This window comes from Papaver somniferum, chromosome 4 (genome assembly GCF_003573695.1).
Source record: "Papaver somniferum cultivar HN1 chromosome 4, ASM357369v1, whole genome shotgun sequence".
Classification (NCBI taxonomy): domain Eukaryota; kingdom Viridiplantae; phylum Streptophyta; class Magnoliopsida; order Ranunculales; family Papaveraceae; genus Papaver; species Papaver somniferum.
This window is the reverse complement of record NC_039361.1, coordinates 48515958-48543530: the sequence shown is the minus strand read 5'-3', so window position 1 is coordinate 48543530 and position 27573 is coordinate 48515958. Positions and strand designations below refer to the sequence as shown.

The 27573-nt window shown below is 37.2% G+C and overlaps 2 protein-coding genes and 1 long non-coding RNA gene across 7 annotated transcripts; 2 read left to right on the top strand and 1 right to left on the bottom strand.

Moving 5' to 3' along the window:
* The first annotated feature begins 1228 nt into the window (after positions 1-1228).
* Positions 1229-3778, top strand: LOC113273846. The gene is made up of 5 exons (XR_003322634.1): positions 1229-1584; positions 1700-1746; positions 2559-2637; positions 2837-2891; positions 3327-3778. It is a non-coding gene; the product is annotated as an uncharacterized LOC113273846 (long non-coding RNA).
* Positions 3779-10863: 7085 nt separating this feature from the next.
* On the top strand, positions 10864-22598 carry LOC113275396 (LEAF RUST 10 DISEASE-RESISTANCE LOCUS RECEPTOR-LIKE PROTEIN KINASE-like 1.2). 5 transcript variants are annotated; one of them, XM_026524882.1, is made up of 4 exons: positions 10864-11970; positions 20955-20990; positions 21148-21417; positions 21519-22598. In XM_026524882.1, the coding sequence occupies exons 1-4, from the start codon at positions 11109-11111 to the stop codon at positions 22433-22435; spliced, it is 2085 nt and encodes a 694-aa protein (XP_026380667.1). In that variant the 5' UTR covers positions 10864-11108; the 3' UTR covers positions 22436-22598. The 5 variants fall into 5 exon arrangements, with proteins under 5 accessions (XP_026380667.1, XP_026380666.1, XP_026380669.1 ...); XM_026524881.1 differs by lacking the exon at positions 10864-11970 and adding an exon at positions 13504-14390; XM_026524884.1 differs by lacking the exon at positions 10864-11970 and adding an exon at positions 16496-17545.
* A 104-nt stretch (positions 22599-22702) lies between these two features.
* LOC113275397 (alpha/beta hydrolase domain-containing protein 17C-like) lies at positions 22703-26634 on the bottom strand. Its single transcript, XM_026524886.1, has 5 exons — positions 25938-26634; positions 24828-24864; positions 23686-23922; positions 23558-23605; positions 22703-23456 (listed from the first exon to the last, which is right to left on the bottom strand). Exons 1-5 carry the CDS (start codon positions 26294-26296, stop codon positions 23052-23054), a joined length of 1086 nt encoding a protein of 361 aa, XP_026380671.1. The 5' UTR covers positions 26297-26634; the 3' UTR covers positions 22703-23051.
* Positions 26635-27573: the final 939 nt, after the last annotated feature.

Genomic DNA, 27573 nt, shown 5'->3' with positions numbered 1-27573 from the left:
AATTTATTATGCTGTTTGGAGATTGTTGAGATGTTGAAATGGTTTGTAGCTGCTCTAAACAAAGTGACGAGGCACACTCAATGTTAGCCACTTCGACATTTCCTTGATAGAATGCTAATACCTAAAATTTCTTGTTTGTTTGGTTGTTTGAAGAAAAAGAGTTATCTTCTTCCCAGTACAATAATTGATATGGATAGAAAACTCTGACTTTATTTACCAAAGATCCAAAACCAAACCCTCAAAAGAACCGAAGCTATTCTTACTTCAAGTCAGAATTCACGTTGAGTTTGACTAATACCGGTAATATACAATCTTGCGGTCAGTTATATATATGGCCCCTCGTGATTAATGCATAGTGCATTGGTATGTGTAGTTGCAAGGTACAGTTACCTTCTATTTTTTTTTTCACAAAATGGTTAAAAAACCAAAATCAATAATTTGTGAGTGAAAAGGACATTTAGATTTTGATACTGTTTAAATGGACAAAAATGTAAAAATAGTCGGGATATAAACAGTTTCATCCTATCCATTTCAAATACTTTTTCTTATTTTTAATTTACATCAGGATGCATCCAGTTTCATCCTTACTATTTTTTAAGTTTAAGTCAGGATGAATCCAGTTTCATCTTTCCTATTTTTTTAGTGTCCATTTCACTCATACTAATTTTTACTCGTCCATTTGAATCATGTTTTAAAAATATTTGGACAAATGATCTATTTTCCGTTTTTTTTTTCTTGTAGCCATCGGCTAGTTGTGTAAGACTCTTTTGCTGACCCTACCCGTTGACAAATCTATGATTAAGCTTAAATTATGATATTAAAATCCATAGAAATGTCTTCGCTAAGTTGCATGAAGAATTTAAGGGAGAGAAAGTAATTTTGAAATGAAAAACAAAAAACAAAAAACTCGCTTTCTTCATACACACAATAAAAGTACGGGCAAATTAACAAATTGGCCAGCTTCTTATCATATAATTAATAAACCAGCCAAGATTCTAAATTTTTTTGTAATCTGGCCTTTCCGTTAGTTTCACACTTGGACACACCAAATTGGTCAACAACTTTGAATAAGTCAATTATGGTTGTTGAAATTACCCATCCATCCTTACTAACCTATCCTACACTAATCCAAATTCGATTCATTTCTTGTTTCTTTTTCGCTCAATTCTCAGATGCTTCTTCTTCTATGGATTTGAGAAGAATATATATTTCTCCAAGATATTCAATATCATCGTCATCATCTGCACGATTAAACTCTCTTTTTCTATAAATGATATCTCTCATTGTAATCATTATTATTATCTTTGATATTCTATTCTTCACAAATTACAGGGTTTCAATTTTCTTACTTTAAGGCTTTTATTCCTCGATTTTTCTTACAATATTAAATTATATTCTTAAGAAACCAATCTCATGATAACAATTTTATTAAATGGTGAGAAATGATGTGAATTAGGTAGTTTTGAATTCATTTTAATGAGAATTTTTGGTATTGCCGAGAAGCCAGCCGTGAAAACAAGCGATGCCATTAAAGACTACCATTAATGAGAATTTTAAATGCGGAAGACAAAGGTTTTATAAGAGGTATAAAACTTGGCACGAATGCTCCATCTGTGAATCATCTTTTATTTGCTGACGATTGCATTGTGTTTTGTGATGCTAATGAACAAACTAGCCATAATCTTGTTAAAATATTCAGGGACTTTGGCGAAGCCTCGGGTCAGCTAATAAATTTGAGCAAATCAGGTATTTTCTTTAGCCCTAAAATTGACCCAAATGTCATAACCAGTATCCAACAAATCTTAAATGTAAATTTAATACCTATAACTGATAGATACTTAGGAGCTCCCCTATTAACTAACACTTCTAAAATAAAAAGTTTTGAACCATTGGTGGTGACAATGAAAAAGCGATTAAAAGGTTGGAAAGGTGAGCTTCTAAATTATGCGGGGAGAACTGTAATGATAAGAAATGTTGCTTCTTCTACTTGTGTTTATCAAATGAATTGATTTAGAATTCATGTTAAAATTTGTACTGAAATCACTAAACTGCAGAGAAATTACTGGTGGGGTAAGGATGGAAATGGTCTTAATAAAAATGGTAAGAAAGGGGTTTGTCTTAAAAGTTGGGATTCTATGTGTAATTCTTTGGTTGATGGAGGATTGGGCTTCCAAAACATGAGAAAGTTTAATTTAGCTATGTTAGCTAAGGTTGGGTGGAGACTCCAAGAGAACCCTGAGTCTCTTTGTGCTAAAATCCTGAAATCCAAGTACTATCCTAATTGTGATATACTTTATATAAACACCACACCAAAACAGAATGATAGTTGGATATGGAAAGGTATATTAGTAGGTATTTCTCAGCTTAAGGATAAATGCTTTTGGGAGATAGGTAATGGGGAAATTATAAATATTTGGTAAGATAGGTGGATACCAAACTTAACTTATCCTCCTCATAAACCTGAAATGGGAACAAAAATGATCACAAAAGTTTGTCATCTTTTTACTGATAATTATACTTGGGATTGTGCAAAATTGAACATTTGTTTTGATGAGCAGACTATGCAAATCATCAAGAGTTTAATTATCAAAGGCAGTGGAGTAGTGGATGCTCCCATCTGGTCCTTAACTGACAAAGGTAACTTTACTGTTAAATCTTTATATAACAACATCAACTCAAATGGAGGTAACAACATGGATTGGAACATGATTTGGAAAATGAAGATAACACCGTTAGTTAAAATGTTTATCTGGAAGGCGGCTAATTCCATACTTCCTAATAGTGTGAAGATAGCTGCTATTATGCCAGACATTAACACAACTTGCACTCTCTGTAGTGAAGGTGACGAATCTCTTTCTCATTTGTTTATGGAATGCAACTTCGCAAAACAGGTTTGGATGCATCTTAACTTCGATATGAATTTTGTTTTGAATGATAAAACTAACTTTCATGACTGGTTAAATGAGTGGTTTGACTTAACAGATAGAGGAGTAAGTACAATGAAATGGGAAGTTTTTTGTAGTATCATAACATGGCATATATGAAAGGCTAGATGTAACATGGTATTTAGGAAAAAAAAACAAAACAGTGCATGTACAGCTAGGAAAATAATAAAATTTATAAACAATTTTCTATGGGTCCATAAAGCTGGTTATAACATTATTCAATCTTTATACTATAATCCTATGAATGATGATACTCTCACTGTAACAAATGGTCAACCGCGAGATGATATGGGTTTCATAGCAGTTAAGATAAATGTGGTATTGTCTATGTCGGAACCTATAACAAGCTCGGGATTGGACTAACTATGATTGATTATGCAGGCAATACCATTGAAGCTAGGGGATAGTGGGAAAATTGTAACACACGAAAACAGTTAGAAGAAGTAGGGGCTAAGGCAGCTTTCCAATGGGCTTCAGAATGGAGTGGCTACAATGTGATATTCCAAAGTGACTCTAAGCCAATACTCTTGTTGGTGATAGAAATGTACGCCAAAGCAAGGGAAAGAAGATATGAACAAAGCACCAACTTTGGGAGAAACTATTATTTTGATATCAACTTTAAAGCTTTAGCTTATGTTTTACTTAGTAGATATGATCTTAGATATCTCGTAAACCTTTCAGTTTTTTGTAATAGGTTTTCCATCCAACATAGATGGACAAACGAAAACCTAAAAGCTATTATGACATTTCTAGATATTTACAGATGGAATGTCACCGTAACTGATACTCTTCCCTACCTGAGGAGAAGAGTAGGTTCTATAAATGTACGAGGATCTTCCTCTTTTTCGAAAAATAAATAAATTAAAGACTGGAGTTGTTGTTGTCGATTAGATTGATGAACAGAGGAAATGATGAAGTATTTTTAGCATCTGTAATGAATTAAAAGTGGGGTTTTGATTGGATTTGAAGTACAATCTTTACCATGGACATAATTTGCACTAAGAAAGTAGGGAAGCTTCATGAACTGCTGCCATTTAATTCAGCTGAACGGTGAGATATTAATGAGTTTTTAAGGCTTGAATTGAATCAAGAAACATGGGTTATCATATGATTCAAATTTGCAGGTGTCTAGAAGATGACTGAGTGAATAAAAAAGCACAACAACACGTTAGAGAAAAGACACCATTAGAGTAGGAAGTAATAAATCTGACAAACACATCTTGGTTAGATTTTCCTGTTAGAAAAAACGCTTTAAAATTACCAATTTTTCCATGGACTATGTTTTGATCCCTACACCTATTGCCCATTAATTGTTTTTTCTTTTGAATAGATAAAGCAATAGTCCCACATTGACTAAAATCTAAAGAGTTTTAGACATAAATACCATAGAATTGGCTATAAGGGCATGGCCCTTGGGTCATTAGACTTTTGTGCTTGGAGGGAAGGCTTAGACTAGTGCAAGGTTGCCTTTCCCGTACGCGCGGTGCTTCGCACAGAAGCACGCACGCCGCCGCCGTCCGGTCGGGCTCCGGTTCGGGTTCGGGTGTGGGTGTGGGTGTGGGTTCATTAGATCCTATCTTTTTGCTGAAACTTTTGGTACGTGTTTTACACACATGTAGAAGAATCTTCTTCTTTGTCTGCACATGTTTGTCTTGGATTTCTTGTCTGTACGTGTTTGTCTTGCTTTCTTTGTTTGCACATGTTTGTCCTGGCTTTCTTGTCTGTACGTATTTGTTTTGGGTTTCTTGTCCGTACATGTTTGGCTTGGCTTCTTGACAACACACTGCTCTAAGCCTGACAAAAGCAACACTGTTTTTAACCCAACATTACCAGTATTTCTGTCATACGCATGGTTTGGTTACATGCATTTTTCCTCTCGTTTGTAACGTGTTAAACACTATATAAGGGAGGAGTCTTGAGCTCATTTTACATACCACAGAGAAACATCTCTTCTACTCTCCCTCTGTTTTTCTGTAAACATTTCTTCTACTGTTTTAAGTTCTGCCAAGCTCTAAGGGTACCCTCATTGTATGCTACATTGAGGGGTACTAACTGTAGTTGTATCCTGGAGGTGACTCGCCAACTGCTGTAGCATCTCAGAGGAGTGGAAGGCGATATTGCCTTTAGGACAGCGTAGTTTACGTGCCTCTACATTTTCTGTGCAACAACATCAGCAACATTATTTTGAGCTAAGTATCTTCTTCTCAGTTACATTATTAGTATTTTCTCCAACAATCTAAAGGCAATATCCTCTTTACTATATTTTGTAACAACATGGGAAAGAGTACTGTAGACAAACCCCCAAAGTTTAGTGGCAAAGACTTTAAACGATGGCAGTCCAAAATGTTATTCTTCTTGAAGGACCAAAGGCTAGATGAAGTTGCCTTAGAAAGACCCTCAAGAAGGCTTCATGACCGTGGTTATGAAGATAGACTGGATAGGTGGACTAGGAAAAATTACATGTGCAAAAACCGTATTCTTAACTGTCTGGATGACTCCTTGTACGACTTTTATAATGCAAAAGAGAATTTTACTGCTTTTGATTTATGGGAAGCCCTAGAAGAAAAATATCTTGCTGAAGCTGCTGGAAGCAAGAAGTTCTTGGTGGATAGGTTCCTGGAATATAAGATGACTGATGAAAAGCCTGTTGTAGAACAATTCGTCGAACTCCAGCTACTCATCAACGAAATTCTTGCTGAAGGCATGCATATTGATGAATCTCTACAAGTATCTGCAGTGATTGAAAAGCTACCACCATCATGGAACGAGTACAAGAGGAGGCTGCGACACAAGAATCGTGAAATCACCATGGTGGAGCTGGGGAAAAAGATCCAGGTGGAGGAACTTCTGTGCTGCAAGGACAAGAGCCTGATGCTGAGCAAAGACATGTCAAACAAAGCTCATGTCTTGGACGATAATGCTGCGTCAAAGAAAAGGCACGGAGAATCCAGCAAAAATGGTAAACGTAACAAACAACGTAACTCCAAAGGTAACCATCTTAATCCAAAGGGTGGTGTCTCCAAAAACACCATCAAAGGCGACTGCTATAACTGTGGGAAAACTGGTCATATGGCCAAAGATTGCAGGGCACCTAAAAAGACCAAAAATGATCCTAAACAGAAAAATAAGGCAAACGTAGTAGATGATTCTGGATATTTTACTGGCATGGTGTCTGAAGTCAACCTTGTCTCTAATGTGACCAATGTGAGAGACTGGTGGCTTGATTCTGGAGACACTAGGCATGTCTGTAAGTTCAGAAATGCTTTCTCCTCCTATAACAAAGTAGGAGACGATGAGAAATTGTTTATGGGAAACTCTTCTACCTCTAAAGTGGTGGGAAAAGGCAAGGTTGAACTAAAACTCACTTCAGGAAAAACTCTCGCATTGAATGACGTGTATCACGTCCCGGACATATGCAAGAATCTTATCTCAGAAACCATCTTACTTGGGAAAGGTTTTAAATTTGTAGCTGAGTCTAACAAGGTTGTAATCTCTAAAGGTGGTGATTTCGTAGGAAAAGGATATGTCACTGATAACATGATTAAGCTTAGTGTACTTTCTTTGAACTTGAATGATAATGCATCTTCTTCTGCTTATGTTTGTGACTCTTCACATGTTTGGCATGATAGACTAGGACATGTTAATTTCAAATCTATTGAAAGACTTGCTAAATTAGGCTGCATTCCTAAAATAAAATTTGACAGAGGTCATAAATGTGAAATTTGTGTTGAATCTAAATATGCTAGAAAACCCTTTAACAAAAAGGTTGAACGTAGTACAACTCTCCTAGAACTAATCCACTCCGATTTGGGAGATTTGAAATCAACACCAACTAGAGGTGGGAAAAAATGGTACATCACTTTTATAGATGATCACTCAAGATACTGTCAGGTTTATCTTCTTAGAAGTAAAGATGAAGCCTTAGACGCTTTCAAATTATATAAACTTGAAGTAGAAAACCAAAGAGGTGTTACTATTAAAACTCTTAGGTCGGACCGAGGCGGTGAGTATGTGATACCTATAGGAGAATTCTGCAAACTTAATGGCATCATTCATGAAACTACTGCACCTTCTTCACCTGAGTCGAATGGAGTAGCTGAAAGGAAAAACCGAACACTCATAGATATGGTGAACGCTATGTTAGCTAGTTCAGGGCTACCTTCGAACCTGTGGGGGGAAGCAATTCTCTCTGCTTGCTATATCTTGAACCGAGTTCCATTTAAGAAATCCGACAAAACTCCATATGAGTTATGGAAAGGAAGACAACCGTCCTATGCATACTTTAAAGTGTGGGGGTGTTTGGCCAAGGTGGCCACTCCTCGTTCCAAGAAAACCAAAATAGGACCTAAAACTGTAGATTGTGTTTTCCTAGGATATCCTGAGCACACTAGTGCTTATAGGTTCATGGTAATTGGTGAGAACACCATAATGGAATCCAGAGATGCAGTGTTTTTCGAACACATTTTCCCTTTAGGGTCTGGACCTCATAAAAGGGTCCGCGATGATCTCTCAGATGTTCCTTCGACTAGTCAACCCCCGTCTCTAGATGCTGAAACCGAACCTAGAAGAAGTAAGAGGGTCAGAACCGAGAAAGGTTTCGGTCCAGATTTTGTGACTCTTACGGTAGAGTCTGAACCCCAAACCTATAAGGAAGCTATGACTTCTCCGGAAGCTCCCTTCTGGGAAGAAGCTTCAAATAATGAGTGGGATTCCATTCAACAAAATGAAACTTGGGAGCTTGTAGACTTACCTCCTGGTAGTAAAACCATAGGTTGCAAGTGGGTCTTCAAAAGGAAACTTAGAACAGATGGAACTATAGAAAAACACAAAGCTAGGTTGGTAGCTAAGGGGTACAGACAACAGGAAGGATTAGATTTCTTTGATACCTATTCACCGGTCACTAGAATCACTTCTATCCGGATGCTGATTGCTATTGCTTCTATTTATGATTTGCATATACATCAGATGGATGTTAAAACTGCTTTTTTATATGGTGAATTGAATGAAGAAATTTATATGGACCAACCTGAAGGTTTTGTTGTGAAAGGTTTTGAAGATAAAGTATGCAAACTGAAAAAATCTTTGTATGGTTTAAAACAAGCACCTAAACAGTGGCATGAAAAATTTAATCATGTAATGATATCTAATGGCTTCAAGGTTAATGAATCTGATAAATGTGTTTACATTAAATCTGTGGATGATTCTCATGTTATTGTGTGCCTATATGTTGATGATATGCTCATATTAGGTAGTAACCTTGATAGTATAATACCACTAAAAGCATGCTTAACGAAAACTTTGACATGAAAGACTTAGGCCCTGCTGATGTAATCTTAGGGATGAAAATCAGAAAGATGTCTGATGGATATAGTCTTAGTCAATCTCATTATGTTGAAACTGTGCTTAAGAGATTTAATCATGAAAATGCTAAACCTGCAACTACTCCTTATGATCCCAATTGCAAATTGAAAAAGAACAAGGGTGAGGGTATTTATCAACTTGAGTATTCTCGTGTTATTGGCAGTCTTATGTATTTAATGAACTGTACAAGACCTGATATTGCCTATACTGTGAGTAGATTAAGCAGGTACACTTGCAACCCTGGGCAGGATCACTGGAATGCTCTCTACAGAGTTCTACGGTACCTGAGAGGAACTTCAAACTATTGCTAAGTTTTGGGAAGTATCCTGCTGTGCTAGAAGGGTATTGTGATGCTAACTGGATATCAGACTCAGATGAGTGCAAATCCACTAGTGGGTACATCTTCACACTTGGTGGTGCGTCTGTGTCATGGAAGTCTACCAAACAGACATGTATAGCCCGATCCACCATGGAGTCTGAGTTTATAGCCTTGGAGAAAGCTGGAGAGGAAGCTGAATGGATACGAGGTTTCCTGGGTGGAATTCCACTCTGGCCCAAGCCTGTGTCTTCGATCGCAATCCACTGTGACAGTCAAGCTGCTATTGGATGCGCAAAGAATAGTGTATACAACGGAAAGTCTATACATCTTCGAAGAAGACACAAGACAGTGAAACAACTACTCTCTACTGGCATCATCTCTATAGACTTTGTAAGGTCTAAAGAGAATATTGCAGATTTGACGAAAGGGTTATCTAGAGAGGTAGTTAGATCCACATCGAAGGGGATGGGACTCAAGCTCATAGAATAAATCGCCATGAAGGACACTCAACCTTGTGAATGGAGCTCCAAGATCAAGGTTCAATGAGATAACTAATTTTTGGTGATGTCGAGAGAAAGCACTATCTTTGTCCCTCCCTATGGTGTAACCGTATGATAGTGCTGCCTGCATGTTTTAGGATGATCTGTCAAGATCTTAATGAGTTCCATGGCTTTGCTTAAAGCGGAGTGTGGCAGGACACTCTTAATGGACTCACCTATGTGGATGTTGGAAGTGGGGCCGCTTCCTATGAGAATTTGAGCTTTTTCTCTAGAGACATTCATTAAGTCCGGGATTTAGCCCACGGCCAAAACGGGCACAACGGCAAGAGCTTGGCAGCTTTCTTTTTCTTTGAGACATCAAAGTGTGGTTGTTATTTCTGAATTGCACTCACTGTTGACGGTTCAAGACATTGTGTTCACCGAAACAACAAGCAGTTCCGGTAACCTCTCACTATGTTAAGGTTCAATCTCTGGGACACCTTAGCCTAATATTGATGTATTATGTTTTCTCGTATTTCGTCGATATGTTTTATCATTCATGTGGGGGATTGTTAGAAAAAACGCTTTAAAATTACCAATTTTTCTATGGACTATGTTTTGATCCCTAGACCTATTGCCCATTAATTGTTTTTTCTTTTGAATAGATAAAACAATAGTCCCACATTGACTAAAATTTAAAGAGTTTTAGACATAAATACCATAGAATTGGCTATAAGGGCATGGCCCTTGGGTCATTAGACTTTTGTGCTTGGAGGGAAGGCTTAGACTAGTGCAAGGTTGCCTTTCCCGTACGCGCGGTGCTTCGCACAGAAGCACGCACGCCGTCGCCGTCCGGTCGGGCTCGGGTTCGGGTGTGGGTGTGGGTGTGGGTGTGGGTTCATTAGATCCTATCTTTTTGCTGAAACTTTTGGTACGTGTTTTACACACATGTAGAAGAATCTTCTTCTTTGTCTGCACATGTTTGTCTTGGATTTCTTGTCTGTACGTGTTTGTCTTGCTTTCTTTGTCTGCACATGTTTGTCCTGGCTTTCTTGTCTGTACGTATTTGTTTTGGGTTTCTTGTCCGTACATGTTTGGCTTGGCTTCTTGACAACACACTGCTCTAAGCCTGACAAAAGCAACACTGTTTTTAACCCAACATTACCAGTATTTCTGTCATACACATGGTTTGGTTGCATGCATTTTTCCTCTCGTTTGTAACGTGTTAAACACTATATAAGGGAGGAGTCTTGAGCTCATTTTACATACCACAGAGAAACATCTCTTCTACTCTCCCTCTGTTTTTCTGTAAACATTTCTTCTACTGTTTTAAGTTCTGCCAAGCTCTAAGGGTACCCTCATTGTATGCTACATTGAGGGGTACTAACTGTAGTTGTATCCTGGAGGTGACTCGCCAACTGCTGTAGCATCTCAGAGGAATGACAGGCGATATTGCCTTTAGGACAGCGTAGTTTACGTGCCTCTACATTTTCTGTGCAACAACATCAACAACATTATTTTGAGCTAAGTATCTTCTTCTCGGTTACATTATTAGTATTTTCTCCAACATTTCCAACAAGATTCCACTCCTTGGAAGACTTATCTAAACCATGAGGCCGCAGCTCCTGTACCTTACATTTGTGGGGAAAACTCCATTATGTCTTAATCGGATGCTTCTATTTGCTTATTAAAAAAAATAGAATAAAATTAGTACTGTTTTGAGATTTTATTGGTCAATAGTATACAGAAAACTAGTGTTCCATTTTCCTCCTGAGTTTCCAGTCTCCTTCTTTGTACATGACTAATCAAAACCAGCCGCCTTTGAACTTGATGAATGTCATTTAAATTACAAAAAATAAAACGTTTCTTGGAAGAAAAAAAATTCTTTCACAAGACTAGTTCAACGTCTCATTAATTACTTCAATTCCTAGCTAATTAACCTGATATATCTTCAGCATACCCAGTTTCAATTAGCTCTCTAGCTTTTCTTTTCCTCTCTCTAATATGATTCCTCATCATGGTTCAAATGATTCCCTTTTGTTCCTTAAGCCCGTTATTATCATCTTGTCCATCTTAATGTTTCACACCTATGTTTGTATTGCTCAGGAATATAATCCGGAAAGGTACGAGAAATGTAAAAGCAATTTCGTGTGTGGAAATCGTGTAAACGTAGGCTTTCCATTTCATGGAGATCATCATAACGATGGCAGAGACCGGCCTGATTACTGTGGGCTTCCCGGTTACAAGCTGGATTGTTATAAGGGAGATATAGCAGAAATAAAATTTTTAGATGAAATATATCGTGTCTTGGATATTAATCTAGACAGCCAAGTTATGAATATTACAAATAAGGATCTGGCGGATGATGCTTGCGCATCTAAATATCCAAGGACGCCTTATGTATCTGCCGTATTCAAATTGCCTTCTCCCGATGTTTATCAGCTGATTTCTATTTTCTCGGATTGTTCTGATATCAACATTCGGGATCAGTATAAGTTCAAATGTCAAAAAAACGACGCTGGTTCAGACAGTTCAGCTTCAAATGATGCTTATTTTTTGTTAAAATCCCCCCTTGATACTCCGCACATTTCATCATGTAACAGGACTGTCGAAGTACCAGTTATGAGTGCTTTTATAAAAGATCTTATGGCTAGGCCAGAAACACTGCCTACAGTTATAAAGCTGGGTTTCAATGTGACTTATCTCAAAGATGAAAGTGGTATCAGCATCAACTGGTGTCCAGCTTGCATGAGATCTGGTGGAACATGCGGATACAACACTGCAACAAATAATCCCACCTGTTATTGTCTCGATGGAAATGATGCATGTTTTAATCCATCTTCTGCCGCCGCTGCACCATCTCCTGGTATGTTCCTTTCATGATCTTTCTTACTACTTACTTATCCTCATTATCGGTCATCGGTATCGTCTTCATCATGGGCTTCTAACAAAAAGCCCATGAGCCATAACTCTACTTATACCGTTTAGGCGTTTACACTTTACAGTCGCTATTCAACATTGGCTGGTAATGGCTGCTAGTTGAACTTTTTATGCCTATAACTAGCGATGGTTGTGGGGAAAAAAAAAAACAACAACTAGGGATGGTCTGATTTTTGGGGTTTAGCCTAGTGGTTAAAGTAAACTATTGCAATGGTCTTGGAAATCCTCGGAATGTGAAAAACAAGGTCTTATTAAAACTTAAAAATCTGCAGAGGTTACATCAGCAAGACATAAGAATCTTCACTTTGAGCATGTAAAATGTTAAGGGAGAAAGTCTTCATTTTTTAGAACTTTCGGTTGAAACCAACCTAATACCATCCAAAGTCTTTCTCTATCCCTTTCCTTTCTAGGCGTGAGGTAGTTGCCTATGTTAAACTTAAAATGTCTAAACTACCCCAAAGCTTCTAGTTGGATATGTTCCACATAACCCAAAAGGTTTAGCAATACTTGCACTTATTGTAGGCCATATAACATAAGTACAAAAGCTGAAAATGGTGGTTGTGATTTTCTCGTGGCAGTAAATGTCAGTGCTAGTAGTTCTGTTATTATGGTAATCTGCAGTTGAGAATATCGATAAGATTGTCATACATCCTACTCCCTAGCCTAGTAAATTTGGAACCATTAATGCCAAAGTGATTACCCACTGAGAAATTTCTTAAAATTTCTCACGAGTAAATTTGTCAGTTGGTTGTAAAAATCACACTCACTGAGATACAATGCTTTCACAACCAATTTGAAATTATGTCTAGGAGAAAAAAATTCATAGGAATATATTCCTTGAATTTTCTTGACACTGCACAAGGATACGTTATAATAACGTAATCTTTTGTGACATGTTTGTTTTTCTGAAGCATTTACATAATATATTTAATTGGGGAGGGTTGCTAGCTGAAAATTCGAGTGTGCTAACAACTCACATAACATAGGAAACATTATTTAAATACTCCTTAAAATCCGTCCTTTATAATATATTTTTATTCAATTTTTAAAGAAACCCCTATCGTTCGAAAAGTGGAAGCAACTAGTGCAAGTTGCTTTCAGAAGTGGACGCAACTAACACAAGTTGCTTCCAAAAATGGACGCAACTTTCTCAAGTTGACTCCAAAAAAATTATATTTTATCCCTCGGAGATATTTGTACAATGTCAACAATAATCGATGGTATTTATAACATTTCCACCGTAATCTAAATCTGAAGTAGTAGTTACGTGATGCAGTAAGGGTACTTTTGTCATTAGGTATAGGATGACATACGTGTTGCATATCTCGTGAATGGGCCATTTGAAAGTTGTTGGCGCTGCTTTCTTGTACCACTGTCTAATACAATCTGCATTGTGGTCAAGAATCCACACGCCACGTCAACACGCATTTCAACATTACCCTATAAAATATCAACATGACCACCTCCTCATGTTTTTCTTCTCCTTTTCCCTCTCTTACGCTCTCTTCAGTGCATCACTGTTCTTCCTATGTAACTCTTCATTCCAAAGTTATCAAAACATGTACTTCAATAAATTCTTCTTCCCACTCTTACTCAATGTTGTCATTCTCATTTTCCTACTAGAACCTGTTTTAGGACAAAACAATCAAAACCCGAAATTCAGAGCTTGTGAACCCAAGAAATGTGGCAATAATAATCTAACCATAAGCTATCCATTTTGGATTGATGATGAACAAGAATCTTACTGTGGTCACCCTGACTTTAAGATATCTTGCACTGATCATAAAATTCCTATTCTTCATATATCCGACGGGGATTACCTTATACGCGATATCTCTTACAAAAACCATTCACTTTCGGTGACTAATGCTGCTGCAATTTATGATGAACCAAGTTGTCCAATTCCTCATAGGAATTTCACCGTCGTTGGATCACCTTTCTCGTTTACTGATTACCACATTGATTTATACTTCTTCTATAACTGTAGTTTGGTTCCTAAAGAATACTTCGTATTTCCTATTCCTTGCGCGAAAACTTCAAATAAGAGTCTTACTTCCTATGCAACAATCATCCATGGAGAAGGAGGATTTCAGTTTTTGAATTCTAGCTCAGAGAAGTGCGAGTCTCTAGTTGGTGTTCCAATTGAGATGGATGACGTGGAAAATTTAAATACTTTGATGAAAAAGCAATACTCCGATTTGGTGAAAAACGGTTTTGTTTTGACATGGAATTCATCGGTAACTGAGTGCAATGACTGCCAGAGAAGCGGTGGACGTTGCGGTTCCGAAGATACTAAATTCGTGTGTATTTGCGTTGAAGGATCTCATCCAATAAGTTGCAAACATGGTAATTCTAACTTCACAATCCCCTGTTTTTGCAAGAATTTTGCATGAACCATTTTTCTTTTCATTGCATAACCTTGAGGTTATGCCTAAGCCATTTGCTTTAAATGTTCGACTACATTTTATTTTAGCGGCCTTAGGCGAGACTAACCATCACCATGATTGTTTCCCTTTTTGGGTTCGGCATCACGGTGGTGGTGGGTTGGCCAAGTTTCCATTAAGGGACAACTGGATTATAGAAGTCAATAGTCAATGGCATTTGGTAGTCATTGAAGTCAACATCTAGAAATCATAGCTTTAAGAAAAAGCATCACCAACCCCAACCCAAGTAGTAGACAATCCATTAGTGCATTTTTCTTCTCCACTGATCACATCATTTGTTGCCTTTTCCGCTTGTTATTCTCTTATTCTCCTTCAGCCTTAAAAATGGTCCATTCCTTTCACAATCCCTTGTCCCTATAGCTCATCTTTTCACAATTGTCTTGCTGCCATATCCAACAGAGGTAGAGCTAAGTAAAGGCTAGTGGGTCATTTGCCCATTTGTTATTGACTCCAAAAACTTTCCAAGTCTAACTTATATCTAGTTTCTATTAATATTTCTCGCCTACCTCTGCTAGTGCTCTATGACGCTTCTTAGTTCCTAACACCATCTGTGGCACTTCTCTAAGTTCTAAATTGTAGACTTAAGCATAGAATCAAACTAATCAACTCTGTGCATGTCATAAGATATGGACTGATCAAGCCCCTCAAAGGTCCCACAGGAAGTGCTCGTGTCGTGTTGGCCCCTTCGAATTGCAACTCTTTGGTCTTACTAGTTGGTACTGCTCAATCATTTAAGAAGATGATTTTCTTAACTAAAACAAGAATCATATCTCGGTTGCAGGAGGGATGTTAGAAATTAGGAGAACTTATTAGTACCAAACTACCAAATGTAGAAGTAGTAATAATTTGACTACTTTCCATTAAGCGAAATTGCTATGTTGACAGCTTAATCTAACAGCAGAATACCCGCATGCTGGCGTGGCACTCACTGGCAGAGAGAGGATACATTTTATGCTATCCACATTGTCAGCTATACTTCTCAGAGTCTTTGTTCAGTTTCTCTTCTTTCTTTCTTCTCTCTTTGATCGAAGTTTCGCTCTTCTTCTTCCGGTTACAAGATTGACATCTGAACTAAAGCAACGAAACAAATTTGCGTGGAATTTAAGCATGATCAATATCGTCCATCAAGATCATAAACTCCATTCTTTGAAGATCGACCCATGAAATTGTTCGGAAGATAAAAGAGATTAAATTGCTCATGGAATTTTTCCGCTGAAACAAGTGCCACTTTAAATACTAATTCTTAAAATTTCTCTCAACCATTCTTAATACTAATCATCAAGAGATTTACCCTACTAATGTATATAAATCCCCCATTCTCAATATACTGTTGTATCTTAATTGAATCAAATCCTACGAGTTAGGGCTAAATAAATTTCTCCAAACTCAATCAACTCTTGTAATTGTCTTCCTCTGAGACATATTACATCAATCATGAAAGTCTCAAAACCCAATCGTATGTGTTTTACCGTATAGGAGAAGACCATCAGATTCAGATATGAGAAAACCGACGAGAAATATATGCGTGCTTTTTCGGAAACGCATTTAGTGGCCACGTGTGGTGAATATTTTTCATTCTCTCTGCCACGGGGGTGACACATCACCTTGCGGGCAATCAGCTGGTATTTTAAGCAGCAGAATTGTCCATTAAGTAGGTGAACTCTTTAAAAAATGGGAGTATATTTCTCACCTACCTCTCTAGCCTGTTTCCTGAAATTTGCTTCTGCAAATCAAATTTTACTCCCACATTCTTTTGTGCGTTTTAAGATATATCCTGCATTCGTATGCATACTTGTTTTTCTATCCCACTTTTTCTAACTCAAGCTTGCAAAGGTGGGGGTAATTTACACACCTTCTGTAAATTTCTTAGATTATGTAGTGAGCCTAAGACTTAGTATTACCCATGCTAGTTAGGTGATTATGATAGAAACCTAACATGGAGAAAAAGTCTGCCCTATTGTTAACTTCTAATATCCTTTTGGGTATTGATATATCCATCCTTGAATACATAGGATTTAATATAATTCTCTTATTAGATTACAAATTTTATCTTTGGAAGTTGGTGTTACTTGTCACATCTCAATTAGTGCTGAAGCCATCAAGTTTGGTGAAAAATATGCAAGTCTAATATCTCTGCTAGAAACATGTTAAACTAATAATCTTCATCAATCCTCCTTATTTCAAACCCTTCTCTTCATCTCCTATTCTTCAACATCAGTATTCACTTCTTCCTAATGGATTCAATGTTCAATATTCATTTCATACTTCACATTGCTATCTTCTTAACCTTAGTTCAACTAGTTCTATCAGCTGATTTTCGGTTTGAAGCGTGCAAGCCTAAAACCTGTGGTGGCAGAACAATTAGATACCCGTTCTGGATGCAAGAAGACTATTGTGGGCAACCAGGATTTGGAGTTACTTGTAAGAACAATGATCCCATTTTAAATGCAGCAGGATATGATTACATAATTCGAGAAATCGACTATGAAAACGATTCATTACGGGTGGAGAATCCGGTCATAGCCGATAAAGAATGTCCCGTCCCTTTCCAAAATTCCACATTCAATGATCAAAGTCCCTTTAAAACTGGTTTCAATGTTCGGGAACTTTCATTCTATTTCAATTGCTCCAATCTTAATTATCCTCAGTATGAGAACTTCGCGTATAGTGTGACTAGTTCTTGTGCAAGCTCTTTTTCGGATGATAACCTTGTTTCTTTTGCTATATTTACTCCTCCGAAAGATTTTGTTATGGATCCGTTGACATGCGAGTCTTTAGTTAGAGTGCCTGTAGAATTGGATGCAGAGCCAAGTTTAGGACCTGAAGGCCAGAACATGGATTATATGCTTCTATTGAAAAAAGGTTTCTCTCTAGGATGGGATAAAATATCGTGTACTGGGTGTGAAGAAAGCGGTGGATATTGCGGATTTGATAAGAGTAGTGTTCTTGTATGTTTTTGTGAAGATCACCCCCATTACGACAGCTGCAATGGTGCATTGACCCCACCCTTCATAGTTGTTGCGTCTATCCCACCTGGTGTAGATGACAAAACTCACGGTATAGTTTCTCCTCCCAGGCAACTTCTGTTTACTTTTCTAGTTTCTAGTAATTAAGGTTAGAGTTCTTCATTTCTGATAATGAACAAGAATCTTATATATCGTGGTCACTCCCAACTTTTGCAATTTCCTGTCTTGATTTCAAAGTTCCTATTCATCTGATGAGTATCACCCCGTATACCCACTCCTAACCGGAAACAGTCTCTTTTAGTGACTAATGCTGCTGCAGTCTATGCTGAAGCAAATAGCCATTCCTAATTGCAGCTTCATTGTATTGGGATCTTTCTTCTCGTATAATCCTAAATCCTTAGCATATTGTTCTACAATTCTTCCACAGTTGGAGTTTGGGATCAAGTCACACTTTCTGTTACTTTGCCCGGAAAATTCAAATGACAGAAACTTGTTAAGTACTTTTCCATTTTGGCATTGAATTAGTCAGTCCCCTGTTTTTTCACGAACCATCTTCTTTTCATTGGCAAACCATGTTTCCTAGCTATATATGAGCATGATAATGTCAACTCCTGGACAGGAGATATTCCGCCTTATCTCCCTTACACCCCCTACCAATTTGGAGCACTTTTATATACTCAAATTTCAGCTCCAAATGGGGTTGTTTGGTAAGGTGTCCACTATCTACTGCTTCCTGCTCTCTTTTTCGTTATTTTCTGCATTTCATCCAAAAATAGGAGCCATTTATTCAATCATACCTATTCTTATAAGAATCTCTCAATGCACAATAGCTCACCACTCCAAGTAATATTTTACTAACAGTATCTGTCATTAGAAGTTATTATGTTCACATCTGTGATGTTCAACGGTAAGACTTTGTAGCTTTGAAGTAATCAAGTATATTAAAAAACAAAATTATACTAATAATATAGTACAACTAACAAAAGACTAGTCAAATATCAATCCTTAGAACATGTTAATGACATCCCAGTTATTCAACAGTTTCCATCTGTCTCTTCTTCTTTGTTCTCTTCCAATTCATTTCATTCAAATGAATATAAACATCAGTTTTCATCTGATCCTGCTAATGGGTACTATTATCACCCTAAGCTTAATCAAATTAGCTTTACCACTCGACCATCGGTACGAAGACTGCAAGCCTAAAGATTGCGGAAACGGCTTGAATATTAGCTACCCGTTTTGGATTGAAAAAGACTTTTGTGGGTATCCAGGATTTAACATTACTTGTAAGAAGAATGAACCCATTTTATATGCAGCAGGATATGATTACATAATTCGAGATATCCATTACGGCAATAGATCATTTCGAGTAGAGAATCCAGTTGCACATAGTAGCTGTCCTGTTCCTTTTAGAAATTCTACTTTCAATGATCAAAGTCCCTTCAAATTGGGTTCCGGAGTTCAGCTTCTTTCATTCTTTTACATTTGCACCAATTTCAGTCGTCATCTATATAAGAATTACATTTATCCAGTGAATACTTCTTGTGTATCTTCATCTGATAGCAAGATTTATTCTCTCGCCGGGTTTGTTCCTTCCGGGGAATCGCTTTATGATAGGTTATCATGCCAGTTATCGGTTCATGTTCCCGTAGAAGTGGAGCCAAGCTTTAAAACAGGTCAGGTTAACGGTTATATGCCGTTTATGAAAAAAGGGTTCACTTTAGAATGGCGTAAATCACCATGTACTGAGTGTCAAGCAAGCGGTGGGTATTGTGGAGTCAATGAGAAAGGTCTCGTCGTGTGTTTTTGTAAGGATGGACCATATCATAAAAAATGCGGTATAGTTTTCTTCAACTGTTAATTTTATGCCAAGTTTCTTTCTCTGGATCACCTTTTAGGTTGCAGATGAGCTTTGAACCCAGGTCCTAGATTTCAACACCTTAAAACTACAGAGGAATCCATCCGAGCTAATTTCTTCGTTTTTGATTGCATAGGACAGTTTTCTGTTTGGTTTAATCAAAATACTTGACTTGTCATCCTTTAGAAAATACAACCTTTCATACCCACAAAATCTTTGATTCCTTTCATATGTATTAGTCCTCTCTGTGTTCATTTTGAGTGGTGTTCAATTTTTCAAAAATTCTGTAGCTTATATTTTTAGTTTTTTAAGTTTATTTCGTATGAAAAATGTGTCCTAGACCCCGGTGATGTGAAATTTGTTGCGGAAGTCATGTGTCAGTGAGACCAGTTTTCACAGCCAACGGTCAGATTAACCCAGGTTAGAAATCTTGTTTAATCATGTTTGCAGTTAAAAATCACAATCAAAATGAGAAAAAGAAAAGTCCTTGCTGCAATCACTTTGTGGTTGGTTTGCACTCTAGTTTCACGGGAGCTTCCTTACCTTTCAATTTTTCCAAGTCTTTAAGTCATAAAGTCTAAGTCAACTTAACGTATCGACTTGGGAAAGCGGAAAATATCATTGGTCCCTGAATACTGTGCTCATATCATGTGTAGGCTTCTTAACTAAATTTTTCTTATTGGTCTGCAAAGAGTTGTTCTTGATTGGGTAATCATTAGTTGAGGAACACAATGATTCCAATTCTTGTTATCCATTTCTTCATCTTTCTCTTCTTAAGTAGCACGTTATTGGCCGATCAAGAACCAAAATGTGAAGCCTCTGATTATTGTAGAGTCCCTGGAAAAGTTTATCCCACTTACTCCAACACTACCCATCATGATTGTAGAGATTTGCCAATAGATTGTACCGCAGAAAAACCCACACTCATGGCCACAGAGGAGAAAAGATATCAAGTTAAAGATCTCTGGCGGAATAAAACAGTTCTTATTCATGATCAATTTCTTCAACAACAATTGAAATCAAAAAACTGTGATGCCACTTACATAACTCCATCACATACTTCTTCAATTTTTTCTTTCGAGTTAATAAGCCATAATCTCACTTTTTTCAAATGCGATAGAAAGCAAAAAGTTGATGATGCTGTTGTTGGTGAGCTTATAAAATATGATGGTTGCCCCAATGAGTATATTTTATACTATAGTTACCCAAAGCAGCTCAATCAATCTCAGCTCCTTGATTTTTACTCTCTTCCTCTGTGTTCAAAGGCTTTTCTACCCTTAATTCATAACCCATCAACTCCCAAGGATAATAATCCGTTTTCTCTTTTTACTGCTGATTTTTATTGGAAATGGAGATTAAAAGATAAGTGTCTAGAGTGTTCCAACGGTGGAGGCCACTGTCGTGCTAATAATATTAGTGGACCATCCGAATGTGTTCCTCCTATTAACGTTAGAGCCGGTATACAAATTAATATGGTTTTTTTTTTCCTGCTATGTTGAGGAGTTACTTATTGCAATTCCTTAAATTCATCAGCTGATTAAGAGCAATCATGGGGCGTTATATAGTAGGATTGTTTTGGTGTCATACTGAGTAGTTTTAGTAGGATATGGCACTAATCCTGTTTTTCATGGCTATGCTGCAGATTCGAAGTCAAAACGAAAGAGCAAAATTGCAATAGGTAAATATGCACAACTCCCATCCGTTTGCGCGGTTATATCAAAGATACTGTTTTTTTAGTGTTAAATTGTTCATTCTCAGAATTTCCCCTTTCTTCCTTTATTTCATGGAACACCTTCTCATGTTGGGGTTAATATATAGCTAAATGAATTCTGCAGGTTTAGGCACTGGAGCCGGGGCAAGTCTTTTAACTATCCTTGCTGCAATTTTCATATTCCGACGCTGGCGTCAGAAAAACGATCTTCACAAAAATTCAACCCTGATATCTAGAAGCATTTCTCCTGATCTCTCCATGCAACCAGACCCTGAAAAAGGAAGCTCCTACTTCAACACCCCGATCTTTTCCTATAAGGAACTTGAAGAAGCCACCAACAATTTCGACTCCTCCAAAGAACTTGGTGATGGTGGCTTTGGTACTGTTTATTATGGTAAGAGAACATGGCAGATCCCTCTGATTCTTTCTGTGAATTATAGTATTTGAAATCATTCATGGACGAGGGAATCATCTTTTCCTATTTTATATATGCAGGAAAGCTTAAAGATGGGCGTGATGTTGCAGTAAAACGGTTATACGAGAACAATTGCAAGCGAGTTGAACAGTTCATGAATGAAGTTAATATACTTTCACTCCTACGACACCAGAACCTGGTTTCCCTCTACGGTTGTACCTCGCGCCACAGCAGAGAACTTCTTCTTGTTTACGAATACGTTGCAAATGGCACGGTGGCCGATCACCTCCATGGAGAACATTCCAGTGCAGGCATGGTTACTTGGCCTATTCGATTGAGCATCGCCATCGAAAGTGCTGATGCACTAGTATACCTTCATGCTTCTGACATCATACATCGTGATGTTAAAACCAACAACATACTCCTGGACAAAAACTTTCACGTCAAAGTAGCAGATTTCGGGCTCTCCCGCCTCTTCCCAAATGACGTCACTCACGTCTCTACAGCTCCTCAAGGGACCCCTGGGTATGTTGATCCTGACTACTACCAGTGTTATCAACTTACAGATAAGAGCGATGTGTACAGCTTTGGGGTTGTCTTGTGTGAGCTTATATCGTCGAAGCCTGCAGTAGATACTAATAGGCATCGACACGAAATCAATTTGTCGACCATGGCACTTAACAAGATCCACGGTGACGCTCTACATGAGTTGGTTGACATGTCGTTGGGTTTCAATACGAATGCTAGTGTAAGGAAGACGATGACATTAGTGGCAGAGTTGGCCTATAGGTGTTTGCAACAAGATACCGATGCAAGACCTTCCATGGCAGAGGTTTTGGAGGTTCTAAAAGAAATTGAAGTAGAGGGTTCAAAGGTGGTGAAACCAGGAGAATTGACTGATGATGCCAAGCTATTGAAGAATTATCCACCAGTATCGCCAAATTCAGTCACAGACAAATGGGCCAGCATAACCAGTACACCTAATACTAGTTCTTGAGATTTCTCTCCCTATTTTCAGATCTTAATCGTATTATATAAATCTTGTAATAGGTACTATTAGTCTACTTAACACACGATAATCATCTGTTTGATATATTTTTTCATCTGGTTTGGATTTATATATCATCAATATGAGTATCTGCATAGTAAATGGAGTGCAATATATACACTGCAGGTGATAGTATTTAAGGATTCAATTATGTTTATATGCTTGAAGCCGAAAGGAACTGAGATGCGAAGAAAACAAGAATGCCAGACAAATAACTAGAAAAAATAACAAGCTCTTCTTGATTAACTAGAGAGGTTTCTAAAAAATACAAGTTCAGGTTTCCAGGAAAGCAAATGATTCTGTTTCCATTTAATTCAACTCACTCAGACAAAAATACATACATATGATTTCGAGTGCATAGTGGTCACAAATACAGTTTCATGGTATTGGAATTTAGACTATTTTATCCCCAGAGTTCGAAATTCAAGACCACAGATTATCATCATTAAAATCTTTTCTAGCCTTCCTATGAAGTGTTGCAACGTTGCGAGGGGACACAGTGAAAAGCACGGAATTAGTACCTTTTCTTAGCTCATATCCTTAGTGAATTGTTTTGCTTTTGTTGTCACCACACCAAGCCCTTTCTTCTTCTGTACCTGTCAACACTCATCCGTGATTTTTCAGTTTTGCTAGGCTTCTTAGATTTCTCAAGTCGGCTATCTAAACTGTTTCTTGAGGCTTCTTCTGGTGGCTGGTCAGACACAACTTCAGATAACTCAGACTTTGCACTCTCCAAAAGTTTAGTCTGCTCACTAGTTGATTCCTTTTTTGTGCTTTTGGAACTGCTAGTAGACGAAGCCTTTGACTTGCCAATGGCTGATATAAATTTCTTCATGTGCTTAATATATTCGGGGTATAGTTCAAGATTGCAATGGCCACCTCCACTTACCCACAGTGGTTCGTACTTCTCCTTGCTAAGCTCCCAAAGCTGCTTACCATGAGCACAATCAACAACTTGATCCGCTGTCCCCTGGAGGAAAATTAACAAATTGTCACTTCCATGTTCTCTCTTGACAAAACTTCCACAAGGATCATTTGTTTACAACTTGCAAATTACACCAAAATACTTACGTGAATTACTAGAACTGGACAGCTCACCAAAAGTATTTTGTCAATATTCTGAAAAGTAGAAGGAATTAGTGGTAGCTTTCATATTATATATCTTAACAGATAAGTAAATTTTAGTGGTAAATCATTACCTTGTAAATGTCAAACCAGTATGTTCGTTTTACAGGGTACAAAACTCTCAAACCAGAGAGAATCGGACTATGTAGAACTACTGCTCTCAAGTTTGGTAAGTGAGAAGCCAGATCTAGGGTTGGACCACTTCCAACAGACTGACCATATAAGATTATTTCCTCATCTTTCGCTCCATACTGCTCTTTGACGCATTTATATGCTGCCTCAATGTCTGCATACGTGTTAGATTCACTTGGCTGTTTCACAAATAAAAAGAAAAACAGAAAGTTTAAATAATGATAGAGAGAATACATCATCCTTTTGAAGATCCAAATGGTTTCTAAGTGCAATCTTAAGTACATCAATATAAAACAAAATCATCTGTAAGTAAACATTGTCCTAACTTATGCTAAAAAGGTCAGATAATAGCGGACATCTCAATCTTCAAAGTGCGACAGTTGCTATTTAATCTGATAGAAGAATTTGAAAGAGGATTATCAAGGAAGTTGCCTTGTCTTCCTGTCCCTTCCTGAATGGTAAACGTAGTTTACTTGGTGCCCATAGCTTCCTTGCAACACCGTTTTAAGGTTTCCTAATCCTTCCGTGGTGACCCACTTAAAATTATCAACAAAGTTTGACACCAAATATAACTAGACAAATCTTTTTAAGAAAAACACTAGATACAAGGAGTACTTCTTTTCCTGAAATATGTCATGCATGTATATGATTTTCTGAAGAGTTGAGGGTCATCAATTTTTAGTATTTAAAACTTCCCATCTCTCCTTACAACGCTTTAAAGCTTTTGTAAGTAGGACGGATGAGTTACCCACGGTAGCTTGATGTTTGATTAATGAGATTACTATCAGACATGATATCGGAAAATACTCCTCGGAATTATTATGGAACTCAATTACCAACATCACTAATCTCAGGAAGAATTTAGGGCTCGCTGCATAACCAATTGTTAGCTTGATTCCGAGTCAAGAGCGGGGGACATACACTACATGCTCCTGCCACATAGATCTCAATAAATGATGGTAGCTCCTCATTCAAGTTATATCATTACAACTACAGGTGGATTTGGTTATTCTAAATTCAAATACCCATGAATGTTAACCAAAATTGATACTAAAAATGAAACAGAGAGATCTAAGCATCCAACCTTTCCAGTCGATTGTCCATATCCAGAGTAGTCATACCTGTAAACCATGGGTTCAAAGAAGAACAAAAAGATAAGATATTAGCATTAAATTCATTTTGTTACTAAGAACATATGAAGAACCAAATATGAACGTCTTTTCAAGTGTCTATACTCGAGACTTGTTAAAACTTAACAACTGGCATGTAAAAGTACTTCTGCAAAGTTCATGAACCATCCCAAGGGAATATACAACATCAGTTCGACGGGAGATTCTCATATCAGCATTTTTACTCAACGAAAAACAAGAAAGATGTTATAAGAGTAACAAGAATGCATCTGAAGTGCCTATAAATGCCATGAATTCCAAACACAGAGGAATAAGAACATAAATATATAGTAAGGTAGTAATTTAACAACTTTATACTGAACAGAATGCAAATGACAGAACAAAGACCTTAAATCTCGTAGGTAAAAATGTAAGAGCCCATTAAGGCATGTTGTTTCTAAAGGAGAACTTTAAACTCTTGACAGTTGCTCCGAAGACCCGAAATACTGCATCTGAAACTTGCAACTATAACGATGCAAGTGCCACGTAGTGTCCATCTACTGATTATTTCAGGAAAAACTACGATCCGAGACAAAAGCTTGTCGAAGTTCAACAACAACAAGTGACAAACAAATATAGCACGCAAATACCACCCGTAAACGATATCATCTCTCTTTCAATCTCAAGAAAAATTTCTGCCTCATTCCATTAATCAAATTGAAATGTATCCATGCTAGTTATGGGTTGAGCATTTAGACTGGTCATGAAGATACCAAAAATTAGATTCTCCAAGATCCAATTGAGTGCATTACATAAGCCTAAAGCTATTTTTATCACCAAAACAAACTAAATTTGATACTTCAAATAAATCCAATCCTAATTATAGAAACAGAAATTTTCTCTGTTGCCCCAAGAATCCAAGTTGTAAACAGATCCCAGAAACAAAACCCATCCATAAATTTCCAAATTAGGCTCAAATTTCTTACTTTCGGAAATTCTGTTGTTCATCAATCAAAGTTTATAACCTAAAAAATCAAACCCACATGCACATAGATAAGTAAAAATGAAAAGAGAAATGAAATTACCCCAAGAGATTGATTCTGAGACGAAGACTTAATTCAACAAAAAGCTCAAACATTTGACCTAAGTCTGCAGCATTTCCATGAGAATAAAGAAGAGTAGCAGTAGCCTTAGGATGCTTAAAATAAACGGCTACGATTTCATTCCCTCTTCTAGTCTTCAGTTTCAACACATCAACGTTATCTCTTTTTGGTACTTCAGGTATTACAAAAAGGGTCTTTTTACTCTTAGCTGCATCATCACCTGCTGCTGCTGTTGATGATGAAGAAGATGGTGTTATTTCTTCTGTAATAACAGTATATGAAGATGGGGTTGGAGGGAAAAAAGCAAATTTAGCTGCTATTGATGAAGTTACTCCACCCATTTTCTTCTTCTTCTTCTTTTTGTTTATTTCTTCTTCTCATTTCATATGAGCAACTAATATTTTTTTTCTGGGTTTCAAACCCTCAAAAGACAAACCCTTGAAAAAGATCTAAGTAAACTAAAAAAGGGATCTTTGTTTTCTCAGATTTTTCTGATTAGAAAAATAATTTAGAGTTTGAAGTTCTGAAGAGAGAGCAGAGGAAAAGAGAGAGAGACAAAAAGAAAGTGGGGGTTGGGGTTATAGGAGGAGGAGAAGGAGGAGCAGCCAGGTCATGGTGTGTTATATGGAACGTGGAGTGGACTCTTTTTCATTTGTTTTTGTTGGTTGTGTCTGGTCTTTTTCAAGCCTTTCTTCTTCTAGTGCTGTTTTCTTCTCTGTTATGGTCAATCGATGCTATTGTACCTGCAATGGAGTGGTTGTGATGGAATTGGTTGAGTTGTGGAATTAAGTCTTGATACAAATAATAAACATATGCAGATGATAGGGATATCAGATATGGCAACTTGCTCAACCATATTAAAATATAGCAGCGCAACATTTACCTCAAAACATTCGTCAGATATGTTGTATTTGGACACTTGCCCTGTCAAGTTGGCGTCGTTATTGTGTAAAAATAGTGTGACAAGTGCTGCTTAGGCATTGAGCCGTTTTCTAATTATTATTTTTTATTTATTTAAGCTAACAACCAACCAATTTCTTACTAGTTTGTGTTTGTTTAGGATGATCACTTCTTTCTGCGGGGTAATGATTGGGGGAAGAAGAATCAGGGATGCAGTAATGATTGGCAAAAAGAACTGAGGATAAGGTAATGCGTATTGTAGTTGGAGGGCCGAAATGTATTAGCGCATAAATTTAATGTGCATCTCTAGATTTCTTTGCAAAAAAAATAGAAGCAGATTTCTTTGTAAATGCTCGTAAAACTACGATCCAACCAGTCAACCACAATGTGCTCAGCATTTAACGGGGATAGAATTTTAGGGGGTGTATTGGATTAGGATTTATATGGATATTTAACAATCCTAAAAACTCATACGTATTCAATTAGGATATATAAGGATTCATTAAATATCCATGATATTCAATTAGGATTGTTTTAGACTCACAAAATTGGTTAAAAAGACCAAAATCAACAATTTCTGGGTGAAAAAGACATCTAGGTTTTGATACTGTTTAAATGGACAAAAATGTTAAAATAATCAGGATGTAAACAGAGGATGAATCCAGTTTCATCCTTGTTATTTTTTTTTTGTCCATTTCACCCGTAATAATTTTTACTC

Excerpts from the sequence above, each read along its gene's own strand:
- LOC113275396 (XM_026524881.1), top strand. The coding sequence starts at position 13,514 with ATGTTTTTCTTCTCCTTTTCCCTCTCTTACGCTCTCTTCAGTGCATCA. Across the intron at positions 14,391-20,954 it reads TCCAATAAGTTGCAAACATG|ATTCGAAGTCAAAACGAAAG; the intron begins GTAATTCTAACT and ends GCTATGCTGCAG. Across the intron at positions 21,418-21,518 it reads CTTTGGTACTGTTTATTATG|GAAAGCTTAAAGATGGGCGT; the intron begins GTAAGAGAACAT and ends TTATATATGCAG.
- LOC113275397 (XM_026524886.1), bottom strand. The coding sequence starts at position 26,296 with ATGGGTGGAGTAACTTCATCAATAGCAGCTAAATTTGCTTTTTTCCCT. Across the intron at positions 23,606-23,685 it reads ACTGGTTTGACATTTACAAG|AATATTGACAAAATACTTTT; the intron begins GTAATGATTTAC and ends TCTACTTTTCAG. Across the intron at positions 23,457-23,557 it reads GTCCAGTTCTAGTAATTCAC|GGGACAGCGGATCAAGTTGT; the intron begins GTAAGTATTTTG and ends ATTTTCCTCCAG.